The 13210-nt window shown below is 38.8% G+C and overlaps 2 protein-coding genes across 3 annotated transcripts in view; one reads left to right on the forward strand and one right to left on the reverse strand.

The window, feature by feature from the left end:
- The window catches only part of slc4a8 (solute carrier family 4 member 8), a 39835-nt gene that overhangs the window by 16938 nt on the left and 9687 nt on the right, over nucleotides 1-13210 (reverse strand). For both annotated transcript variants that reach the window (XM_079840411.1, XM_079840410.1), the window contains exons 2-5: nucleotides 6306-6387; nucleotides 6028-6189; nucleotides 1156-1291; nucleotides 631-791 (exon numbers count right to left, since the gene is read on the reverse strand). In XM_079840411.1, coding sequence (XP_079696537.1) covers nucleotides 631-791; nucleotides 1156-1291; nucleotides 6028-6189; nucleotides 6306-6387 — 541 coding nt within the window. The remainder of the gene's footprint in view (nucleotides 1-630; nucleotides 792-1155; nucleotides 1292-6027; nucleotides 6190-6305; nucleotides 6388-13210) is intronic.
- ttll3 (tubulin tyrosine ligase-like family, member 3) overlaps nucleotides 1-13210 on the forward strand; it is a 52734-nt gene that overhangs the window by 7608 nt on the left and 31916 nt on the right. The gene's annotated exons all lie outside the window — the stretch shown is intronic.

Genomic DNA, 13210 nt, shown 5'->3' on the forward strand with positions numbered 1-13210 from the left:
GAGGTTACAGTATGTGTGAAGTTACAGGTGGGCCTAATATACTGCAGGACACACACACTTGTCACACTGCTGTAATATTCCTCACAAAAAATGTGTACTGAATAAATATAAACTTGTCAGCCTCAGTCAGATCGTGATCAGACTGTTAAAGAGGACCTTGTCACATTTTCAACTTTCTTTGTTGTGTAATGTTGCTGCTTAAGCTTGAAAAAAGTCTGCAAAGTTACAAAGCACAAAGTCACTCCAAAGAGAGTTTTTCTTTATATCAGTGAGCACTGTTTCTGAACCCCCTGAAACTCTAAGCGCTTCATAGAGATAGGAACTAAACAGAGTGTTACTGACAGACTGGGAAGAGAGGTGCTGCAAAATTATGTTTTTTGAACATTCAAGCCTGAAAACCTATTCTAGTAGACCCAAAAAACAAAACTTTGTAAAAGGGCATAATATGGCCTCTTTAAGCCCAATTCATGTTGAGCAAGCATTTAATATGCTGTCATTTTCAGAATCTGATACAAAAACATTTTTTTTTTAAAAAACCTTAAAAGTGTAGTGTGTCATATTTTCAATATTAAAAATTTCTCCTTTCCCAGTTAAACGTGCAAAGCCCATAGCCACTGATTTCTGACTGACCTGCAATTTCCTCGATGCAGCTGGCCTTCATGTCCAATAGGACAGTTCCATTTATGATGCAGCTTCGTAGCTCAAACAGGCTATGGAGAGAGAGTGTAGCTACGTATGGCTTACTCCATCTCTCCCCGCCATCTTCCACATCTTCCTCAAATTTTAGCCACCTGAGAAGTATTAAAGAAAAAGAGACTAATAGACACTCTCTTAGTTTGAGCACAATAGTATAGTGAGTATCAAAAAACATTATAATGTAATGTAATGTAATACATACTAAATATTTTATTTATAGAGATCATTTTATTAATGCATATCATTTTACAGAATAAGTGGGGTCTTTGTGCATGAAAATATATAGCCGCCTTTAAAATATTAGGGTGGGGATCCCAAGCATGATGATGTTTATATTTTGGGGTCTGTGCCATCTAAAAGATTCAAAACCTACATAAGTTATGGGTTAACCTACATTTTGGCACTGTATATCCAGTTGCAGGATAGGAAACGTGTTGACATTAAGAAACATATTCTTACCTAGCAGTTTCCTTCCACTCCGCATCTTTGCCGCCTTTAACACAGATTTCATCAAGTTCTGTAAAGAGCTCATGTGCCACATGCTCCTCATCCTCTTCAGTGCCCAGAATAAACTGAACCCTCTGGGATGGAGTATCTGAGAAAGAGAGATAGCAAAAATGAGAGACACAGACAAGAGTATATTTGTAAACATCATTTTCACTGTGAGAGAGGAAACAGAGGAAGGAAGGACAGTAAACAAAAGTCTCCCCAGAGCAATTTTTTTTTAGTTTGTTATCATAAATATGGGTTTATGCTTTTAGGTTTTGTGAGTTCAAGGGCACAATGCTGAGAGGATGTAGGGTAAGTAGGTTAATGAACCTTTTTAAGATGCAGTTGAGCCCCTGTGCTTCGCAAAGATTCATTTAACCTTAACTATTTGTCAGTCTGTTTGTTAGCTTTGTGGATTTTTAGTGACTCTCTCTGCAGGTTACATCGTTACATGAATGTGAGTGAGTCATCTGAATCATTTACTCAACCGATTCATTCAAAACATTGATTAATTTAGGAACTGCATTTTATGGGTGCTCTTCAAAATGAAGGCTACATCCTAGTAAGGCTAAAGTCCTCCTCAGCATTAAATGCTAAAATGAGACTGTCTAGTAAGTGCGCATGCCTACGTCACACATGTTCCTACCCCCACAGTCACAGCATGAAAATACTATTAAAATGTCATTTTAGAAAAATACTTTAAACGTCATCAAACATCTTTATATTAACTGGCTTTCTATTAATTCAGTGCAGTAAATTACCACCGTCTTTGGTCTCCCAGTGGCTTACATTATTGTCAGTTTAGTGTTTATTATTTACACTACAACAAAAGATGATTACTTACAGTTCTAATACACAGCCTTCAGTTTAAGAAGCACCCTATGAATGAGTCATTGAATAATTCACTAAACCAATTCAACACTGATTTAATCAGTAGCACTACTGTGTGTTGCTTGGAGACGCCTAGCAGTACATTTTCATCAGGGGAGCCAAAATAGATAAAGTAACTGGGAATATTGTGTCTAATATGTAAGTTACTCAGCATTAACTCACTTATTTTCCACTTCACATACAGTCAAACCAAAAATTATTCAGACAACAGATATCATTTTTTACTAGTGGGTGCAGAACACTATAGTTGTAAGTGAGGATAGCAAAATAAAGTAAACTGTGACATATTATACCAAAAATTCTTCATACAGTGGACTACCAGTAAAATTGATAAAAATTTGGGATCAAAATTATTCATACACTTTGACCTGACCACGTTTTTTTTTCTTTAATTGCTAATGTGACCTTTTACACCACAGACTGAACAAAATGAAGCATTGTTTGGTAATTGGTTGACCTAAATTGTCTAATTGTGTACTTAAAGGGTAACTTCAGCGCTTGGAAGAAGAATGTGTATTTAAACTGGGTCATTTATGTAGTAGAAATGTGGAATTATTTTTGAATTTGGTGCCTTCTAGACTGAGAAAAGACAGAAAATGTATTTTTGTCTCAGGTGGATGAAAGACAACAACTCCCAGAATGCACTTGCTTCGCTGCCCTACGAGGCCTTCCAAAAGCCATGGCTACTGGTTATCACTTGCTCACCATGACACCGCCCCCACCGTCTTTTCATAGTAATAAAATAATTTCGTTCAGTTAGAGAACAGACACTACAATTAAAAACTGAATGTGTCTTTTCAATAAAGTGTGAGTGAGCCGAACGAAAGTCACGGCACAGGAGCAGCAGGAGTCAGATTTCATGCATCACGAGAGCGAAGAGCTGAGGTAAGCGTGGCAGTTGTTCAGGACGTGTGTCCAGTCTGGTGCGTTTTCAGATTATGCCTATGGAAGCTTAACTTTCATAGGAATTTATTGAAAAGTTGAAACACTCACTTTGCTCTGCACTGCTCCGTTATTAATGCCCGAGCCGAGCGGCCGTGCTCATTTACATTCTGTGAGTGAGATCCTCCCCTGTGGGCGGGTTGAAAACATGTGGAACTGGCTCCTGTAGTCTCTAGCCTCTGGCCAAAAAATAAAATGCATAATTCTCTCGTCTCAGGGGGATATGAGGGGGAAAAGTACCATAGTTTGAATATGCTACCGGTTTCTACTGATACAAAGCTTAATGCTTTCCTGTGGCGCTAGCAACACCAAGGTCATGGTTTCGAATCCCAGGGAAAGCAAGAACTGACAAAATGTAAAAAAGTGTACCTTGAATGCAATGTAAGTCGCTTGGGATAAAAGCGTCTGCCAAATACACAAATGTAAATGTAATGCTAATCGCTGAAGTAACCCTTTAAATTTAACAGCTGACAGCTGATTGGTTGATTGTAATCCACTACAAAGTTATCTGACATTATCAAGATGAATTTGTTCTGACACAGTTTAACTCTGAGTTCTTGTCATATTTTATTACCATTTTCTAAACTATAGTGAATAAACTGATAATGCGAGAAAATGTTGAAGGTAGTCTGAATAAATTTTGGTTTGACTGTATAATTCATTTTGGATTCTGGATATAATTCTCCAAAGTTACTGTAGTGGACAGCACATTCCAGGGCCCGGTTTATGGCCGGGCCACTCTCTGTCCATAACAGTGGACAAAGGTTTGCTACATTTTGATTGGATCTTGGTGGACTTACACAAACAAACTGTCCAACGCCATCAGATAAGATGCTATGACAACATCCAGACACCTCTTAGAGGCCAAAAAGACCAGCTCTTGTACCAAGCCCAGGAAGGACAAGACATCTCATTAGCCCACATGCAGTTTCTGGACTTTACCCACATCCCTAGTGTCCTGGTCTATGAATGCCATAAAAATTCCACAGGACCTCAGCAGTAGTGGGTGAAAAAAAGACCACAATGATTCATCTAAATCCATTCATAACTATGTTTGGAAACCTTAAGACTGATGTAAACTACACACATCCATTTCATACTTATTAAGAGAAATAAGTATTCTCAGTGACAGCTATTTGTAATCCAACATCTTACACAGAATCAGCTGTTAATGAACAAATGAATGAACAGTTAAATCTTTTCCCATCATGTTTGGTTTCTATTTGTTTAGAATATTGCCAAGGGCACATATTCACATATATATATATATATATATAATATATATTCACATATTCACATACATATTCTGATGGTGGTTTGGAAAGTGAGAAATGCATTGGTAAACTTTAAAGACACTTTAAAGACTTCTAACTGTGTACAGTATGCAAATGAGTTCCACAGGAGAAAGGAGGGTGAGTCTCACTGTGGACCCCCTCTGATGCCAGCAGCCAATGGCAACACTGGAATGGAGAAGCGCCAAATTGCAATCTCCTCCTATTCGGAAAAGGATAAAGGTACCCTTTCAACAGACACACCTTGTTCTGAGTCTCCCCAGCAAGGATGAGACTGTAACAGTTCACCACGTTCTGAGTCTCCCTTCAAGAGAGACATAACAGATACACCGTAATGTTCTGAGTTTCTCCTGCGAGGATGAGACTGTGACAGAGCAACCAAGTTCTGAGCCTCTGGTTCATCCAGAGAGGAAGAAAGATCCAAGGATCTGAATCTACAGCTTGTGAGGCAGCAACAGATACGACCACGTTCTGAGCCTCCAGCCTTTGAGGAAAGAGACATTAACAACCACTACGTTCAGTTTTAATCCAGCGAGACTACAGTATGTCCCGAGTCTCCATGCCAGAGAGACCAAAGCGGATTGACCAAGTCCTGAGTGTCTGACCCACAGAGTCAGAAGACACACAGAGACATTTGCAACAAGGTTAAGCTCAGGAGAGCAAACCTTCACTTCGAGGTTCCTTCGTCTGCGTGTTCCAGATTAAGGACCTTCTGCACCTACTTCAGGGCCTCATCTGCGTGTTCCAGATTTTAGGACCCTTTGTTGCTCCAGGAGATCAGCATCCCACAGATCTTCGTGTTCAAGACTGTTGAAACGGATTCCAGCTCATTTCCCACTGCATTGTCACCCAGTACAACCAGTGGAAGAAGTCACCTCCATCGGACTGCTTAGTGGAACGTAAATATCACTTAACCAAACCTCTTTCCAGAGACCTTGGCATTGTTGTATATTATCAGTAAATGATTTTCTAATTTACATTAGAGGTAATTTAACTGATGCTAGTTAATAACAAATAATCTTTCATTTATTTGTTTGATGCATAATAAGGTTCTTCACCTTAGTTTCTGAGAAACAACAGTTTATCTTTCCATAAGATAACACAACTCTTCCATAGCCACACTCAACTTAATCACACGTATTTTATGTATCTTATGCACTTTATTCCTTTATCATTCATTGTATTCCCTTACTAGTTGTGTTAGTTATTCTTGTTTATCTTTTGTTAATAAAATCTACTTACTTACTTGCGCTGATAATACAGAAAAGGCTCTACAAGTTAGAAATCTCACCAATCTTTCAGATAAATCAGCTGACCAACTCTCCCCACTTTACATTCAATCTAAAATGATTGAACAGCCTCCTGTGTGGAGTGTTCTCATAGGGCCATGGTAAAAGACCTTGACTAGTGTCCCAAACTAAGAGAGGGGGAAGGTGGTCATCTGATGTTCTCATCATAACCACACCTTAAGTGACGTGTGATCCAGAAATCACAACGTCAGCGGTGACGTGAGTACCAATCACTACCTTAGTTAACGTCCTTGGATGGACGAAGGTAAAATCACTACATAATTGGTGTCCCTTGTCTGGGCCCAAAAGTGAAATTATTACATAATTGGCGTCCCTGGGTGGGCCCAAAAGTGAAATTATTACATAATCTTCCTGTGAGTAATCCTACAAGCGATTGCTTGACTTGTTACTTAGGCTGCTGTTCTCACCGTGTGACGCTGAGATACTTTCTGTGTTCTCGTCTTCCTGAGCTACACTTTCAGCCTTCATCCTCTCAGATCTTCTGCGGTGTTTGGAGCTGTGTGGCCGGTGATGACGGTGAGACTGTCTGCCCATGGGCATCCGCACACCCACAAACAGAGTCCTGTGACCTGACAGAAGTGATAGAGGGGCGAGATTCAACATGATATCTTCAGTTAATATGACTGTATTGAACTGTTAGCTGTATCACATGAATAACTAAATGTGTGTGTGGTTGTATACCAACCCTCTAGCTCTTCTTTCTCATAATGGATATTCAGAACTGAGCTGGTGCCACCATGGTCCACCACTGCTTCCTCATCCGGCCTCTGAAAGACACATACTTACATAGTTAAATGAGTGTGTAAATAAGTACATATAGTACCATAAAATTCCTAACACTAAATATATTTTTTTCATTAAAAACAGTATTGTTTTCATACATTTAATCCCTTCAACCTTATGCTCACAGAAACCTTTCATATTCACATATTAATTTCCATATTATTCATTATGTATTTGCCTGTATACTTGATCTCAGGTTTCACTATCTTTGGAGAAACATTTGGTCCCCACAAAAACATGAACATACACATGTAGCAGCAATAGATATTTTTTTCCGAAGGCTATGCCTGTGAGATTTATTGAACCACCTGGGGCCGAATACATCCATTCGAATGTTTGATGGTATATGTGCCGCTTGTCTGTCTTTCCAAGTGCTAGAGCGAATCTGCCTTCAGTTCTTCTGGAGCATGCATTGCTTCGCTGTTGCATGCAGCGTATACTCAATGTTGGGCTTTTCTGTGTGATATCCGCTGCGGAAATAGCAAGCGTGCCAATGCTTACAGGGTTGAGTGGCATGGCTTGTTTGTTTGGTTTGTTAGGAGTCGTGGCTGGCCGGGCAGGAGGGGAGCACTAACTGCTTTGCCCTGACAAATTGTAATTTGGTTTCTTTGGTTGTATAGTTGTCTTGATATTTAATGTATTGTATTGTTTACTGTAATTTAATGTTTGTATTGGTCTGTAATCTGTGTTGTGTTCGGAATTGTTGAAGGAATTTCATTTGTTGTTTTTTTTGTTTTCATAAATAATTGAAAATTATAAATTAAAAATTGGCTGGGCATTTCCTTGCAGAATTCCTGAGGTGGTGTTCAGATGAGTTGGGCTATAGTGAGGAACGACAGGCAATTATTATCGCAGTTAGTTTAAAAGGTAAACTTGGTCCACTCTCTTCGTAGTATTATTTAATTCCCTTTCTACTTTGTACATTACGTTTAGGCCACACACAATGAATTCAACAGACAAAACTATTTTAAATGAGGGTAATTTTCCGGGTATTCAAAGGAGTTGGGCTGTGGTGAGGATTGACTGGAAATTATTATCGCAGTTAGTTTAAAAGGTAAACGTGGTCCACTCTCTCCGTAGTATTATTCCATTCTCTTTGTACTTTGTACATTACGTTTAGGCCACACACGATGAATTCAACAGACTACACCATTTTAAATGAGGGTAATTTATTTGTGTGGTGCTCAGATGATGAATGTGTGTGAGGGAAAAAACAGACTTAAGAGTTATTATACAGGGCTGGACATGAATAAGCTGGCATTTACTGTTGTTCTAAGCAGCAGATGCTTTCTTATAAAGCTTCAAATTATAATCTTTAGCACTTTATTTCCATGAGGTCGTCTTGTCATGTTATTTATTATAGGTTTTTACATTAAAAAAGGGGGGGGGGGGGCACCTGTTGCTCACCTGTTTTGGAAGATTGAAACGAGCATCTGAAATCAAATAGGCTACTTCCCAACTATATAGTATGCGAAAAACAGTAGACCAACAGCGTAGTATTCGGAAAACAGTAACTTTTAGACAAAAAATCCCTGGGTGAACCAAGTTACTAACGTTACTTCTGGTGAGATTCTGGAGAGAGACACACTTTACTATCCCATGAGGCCACGTGAGAGGATTTATGAATGGAGGAGAAGCGACTCAACTGATGCTGGTAGATCATGTGATAATGACAACATGTCGGATGTACTATGTCCGGATGGATTACATTCATATAGAACGTAGTTTTTTTTAACGGTCGTGAAGTCAATTCAAATTTAAATGTATTAACGTTAACTTACCTAACTCAGACACTACACGATTTCGGACAACATGTCTTTTCTCTGATTGAATTTGTTTTGGTGTTCTCCTCCTCACAAATTGCCCGTTGCCTAATTTGCACTAGGCTATATCTTAAGCCGGTTATAGGATTTCTTGAACGTTACTTCCACTTAATAGCCTAGAAGACGAATTGAATAATGTGGAATGGGTGGAACAGTGCTTAGGAAAAACGCCACGTCGTAATTCACTATCTGTTGTCAGTTGAAATGTCGCTGTCATTATTCTAACGTGACGTATTTTCGTATATTCTTATGAAGTAAAAAGTCTCTCACCTTAGAAAAAACGAACTGTCTTGTCCAGTCAGACTATGCTCTAATGTTGCTCGCGGCGCGGATGCGCGCGCAATGAAATTACGAGCAAGCAACATCGTTGTTACTAGTAATTCATGGTATTACCAAAAGTACCCATAAATTACGCTAGTGTTAGCTGGGAAGGATGCAGGTATGGTGTTAATTCTATTAATCAGGATTGGTGTCCAAATTCAATTTGGACACCAATCCTGGTTACATCAACCATTTTTGTAGTTTTCAAAATACAACTTTATTTTCACTTTTGTTGTTTTCTTTGGTGGCTCATACCAACTTACTAACTTTATTTTAATAACTAAAACTAGTTTAGGACTGCCATTTATTAGCCTTACCTTATACTTGGTCATCAGTGTTAGTGATATTCTTACACTTTATTGTGTGTCAAGATTTTTGTGAAATAAATTTGCTCGGTTTTAGTGAATAGGCCTATTGCATGATCCTAAGACGTCGAAAATAGATGTTCAATGGCACAATTAATGGAAAAAAAGAAGTTGCCTATAAGCATACGATCTTTTTGCCTGTTTTTGTGATTGGCTGTAAATAAAGTTACTGTGCCCAGTACCTCCAAACAGTCAGAGGCCACTGATATTTATTGGGCTTCCTATTCTTCACTTCCTTCTTTATATTTGTGTGTGTGTGTGTGTGTGTGTGTGTGGTATCCCACTGGGATGCTGCTATCTTTCCATGACAGAGATGATTCATCAGTGTGTTTTCACATGTGTCTTCTGCAGGAACACAAGCCTATAATTCATATAAATCCAGCTGAACATTTTGTGCTTACAAAATACACAGCAAATCAGAAGGTGCAGATATTCTCACGACTTAGTGCAGCACAATAATAATATATTCAAGTGAAAGGATTTGTCAAGTGAACCCATTTATAATGAGAGCATCACTATTGTGGAGCACCACTTGCAAATGTTGTTCTGTTCTGTTTTAGCTTGAGGCTTATGTAGGCCTATATGTTTAATCGGTGAGGTATTGATTGGCAGTCACGTGTGGATCAGCATTGAGGTCATTCATTACATTGTGTGTTACAACAAAAGCACCAGTAGCTTTCCATTATAGAGTATCCAACTTGTTTACAACATCCCAACTAATATATAATTATCCTACAGTCATCTTATCAAGGTCCGCCAGAACTATAATTATTACAGGCTTAAGAACAAATGCTAAAATAGTGTCTAAGCTTCCCTAATCCGACAATTTTAACAATGCATTTCCAGGTAATAGATGTTACACGGCCGCAATGCAACATCAATTCATACCTCACTTTTAAATGGGACCTATTATGCAAAATTCAGTTTTACATGGTGTTTGACCATAATAAATGTGTCGGCAGTGAGTGTACACAACCACCCTATAATGGTAAAAATCCAGCCACTCCTCTTTTTTAATCCCCATAAATTATAAGCAGTGTCTCAAAATAAAGGCCATGATACTTCAAGCGAAATCGAAGAACAAAAAGCTGTGACGTCTTTTCGTCCAAAATGAAGTTCCTTTCCGCAAGCGTTCGCTACGGCTGGTAAACACCTTTGTACTACCATTGGTCTGTGGTGATTACGTAATAGGTAGGTGTGCATGAAGGCTCCACCTTCTTTCACATGGAAATCTTTTCCAGTTCATTTCTCCTGTTGTTCAGTCCATAATGGTCAGGCGTCCGTGAGTGAAAAAAACATGAACACACTGGAGAGCTGCTTTATAGTAGAAAATTAAGTTGTACTTCTGATGAAATGAGAAACTGACACTTTTTTCATGTTCAATTCGGTAAAGCTGCATGCTTTTAAGCAATCTATTGTATAAAATGATAAAAAAATTAACGTGACGTGTCTTTACTAGAGTGCCGAATTGCAGAGCTTATGCAGACATATCCACGTTGCGATGATGAGATGCTTTTCTTATGCTTTATTAAAAAAGTGCTTGCTTGTTTCTCAATTTTGTTGTGTTTATTTTGTTATTGACAGGAAAGCACGCAGCACATATTTACATATTCATCTAAACACCTTTAACACACTGTTAAAGAGTTGGATTTTCATGCTAAACATGGCCAAAATTTCAAGTTTTTCTGTGCTAAATACACTCCTTCAGGATTCGAACAAGTTTCATAAAGTTTTTTTTAGTATGGCCCTGAATGATGTCATAAAGAATTTGATGTCAAATTGCTTGTATGGGCACTTCTCCCGGATGAGCGCATGAATACACACACATCAACCAGAGCGAGAGCAAGAGCAAGAGCACGCCTATCAACGAGCTTCGTTCGGTGACAGTAGCCATTGACAACACTGTCATTTTGTTTTTAGACCACAAAATCAACAATGTCACTAAAGAAGAGTGATTTTGGTTGTGAGGGAAAGATCACCTTGTTCAGCTTCCCAAATAACCCAGCGTTAAGGAAACAGTGGATGCAGTTTTTTTTTTCCGGAGCAGCAACGGAGTTGTGCAAGTGTGTTTGTTCATGAGGTCATGAGTCGAAACCACAGGCGGTGAATGAAACTGAATCAAATTTGATTTGTTGGCAATCGGCATGTAAGTGCATGAAATGTAAACAACACAAATGTATAGTGAATCGAAAGTTATCCAGGGATAAAGCCATGATGTATTGTGTGTGTGTCATAGGTGTGTGTGTGCTTGTGACTGCACGCTTCCACGAGTTCGGCTGTTTTCGGAAATAATCGGTACAGCGTATCCGTCTTTTATAAATATTATAAAACTAAAGACTCTTCTGAGATATGAAGGATGCAATACTACTCTATAGGTACTCAATATTAACATGAGATTGGCAGAAACTGTGTGTGTTATGTACCCTTTAACCTTTAGGCCGCGTGTCCACCAAAGCGTTTTTATCCAGCTGAAAACGCTAGGCGCTCTGCTGAAAACAACAGGCTGTGGGCGCTTGAGAGCATTTTGGCAGTTCAGCGTTTTTTTCAGTTGAGACTCTTTGCTTGTTATGATACGGAATAACCCGCGGAAGTGTTACTAGTATCTCATTTCACAGATAGTTTGTTTCTGTATTGATTCTATATAAAATGCTGATACAATGTAAAGTATTTGCTCTGGCTCTTGTTTTAAATGATTTTGTTCCGTTATCACTCTAAAAAAAAGGCTCGTAATCATAGGGGAACCTTTTTTAGTGCTATATAGCACCAATTTTGGTGCTTCAGTGGTTCTTCAGCGGTTCTTCAGAGGTGCTATATAGCACCTTAGTCAAAGAACCGGTGAAGAACCTCTGAAGAACCGCTGAAGAACCTCTGAAGAACCGCTGAAGAACCACTGAAGCACCAAAATTGGTGCTATATAGCACTAAAAAAGGTTCCCCTATGATTACGAGCCAAGAACCATTTTTGGTGCAATATAGAACCTTTTTTTTTTTTAGAGTGTACTGCTTGTTTTCATCAGTTGACATTGTACAGTACAAGCAGAATGTTGCGGTTGGACGGTGCTGTATTTGTCCCGCCTCTCCTCCACTCTGATTGGACGGTTGGGTGAAAAGTGACAGTGATGAGCGCTGCGTTTTGCTCAAAGTTGAACATTCTTCAACGACCAGTAAAAAACACTGAATGCTCAGCGCTTCGTTACGCTCATGGCGTTCTAAAAACGCGGTGCTCCCATTGAAAACAACTGAATACGCCAGCCAGCTGTGTGAAAAAAACGCTTTGGTGGACACGTATATCGGGGCCATTCTGGGGACACCTGAGACTTATATTACATCTTGTAAAAAGGGGCATAGGTCCCCTTTAAATGATTACTATTCTGTTTTGAGGTTTTCAATTAAATGGATCCATTTCACACAGTATACCAAGCCCTTTGCTTTCTCTTTAAAGAATGAGTGCATGTGTGAGTACGAGTAAAACGACACATTTTCGGAATCGACCAATCAGCGGATTGGTTGATCAATTAGTCCACAAGTCAAGCTTAAGGAACCCTGTATAATCACCTGACCTCAATAAGACATGTTTCTTTAAGGGTTGGACTATTTTAAACATTACATGCTGTCTTAACAACAAGTTTTGGCAGGACACCCAAAAAACAGCCCAAGATGTGACGTACAGTAACTGCCAAATACCCTTGTCTGAATGTTTAATGGTAGTGCTTTAAAGTGGATTACTTTAAATGCATATAAAATAGTAGATATATATTTGAAATTGACTAGATAAATATACAGTAAACCCCACTTATCGCCTTTTTGGTATTTGAATAATTACTCAGTTTGATAAATTGTAGGCCTATTTCTGTTTCTCTTTGTTTTATTCTATTGTTATGTAATCTTAAATTGCAGTTTTAAACAGAGGGAAGTCATAAAACTTATCATTCAGACTGCCATGTTGTCCTTGTCCTGGATCATTTGAGTAGTTATTGTCATTAAAACACTTAGCAAGGGGGAAGGAGAAAATAGAGCTAATCATGTGAACATGTTAATTAATTTTTCATCATCTCCTCTGTGCTACTGTTTTCCTACTCTTCCTCTCTCAATCTCTCCTTGTCTTTCTCCCTTTATTGGTCTGACATGGGCATATACCCTTGAAATAATAACAGAACACTTGAGCTGACTAGACTGCTCCTGTGTCACCTAGTTACCTGTCTGTGTGTGTCACTCACAAAGAGATTTTCCACTGGCAAAAAAATGATCTCTTCTTACCGCTCCTTATCACCAGACAACACTTATAAAAGACACACACAC

Source organism: Gobio gobio, assembly GCF_949357685.1.
Source record: "Gobio gobio genome assembly, chromosome: 17".
NCBI classification, from domain to species: Eukaryota; Metazoa; Chordata; class Actinopteri; order Cypriniformes; family Gobionidae; genus Gobio; species Gobio gobio.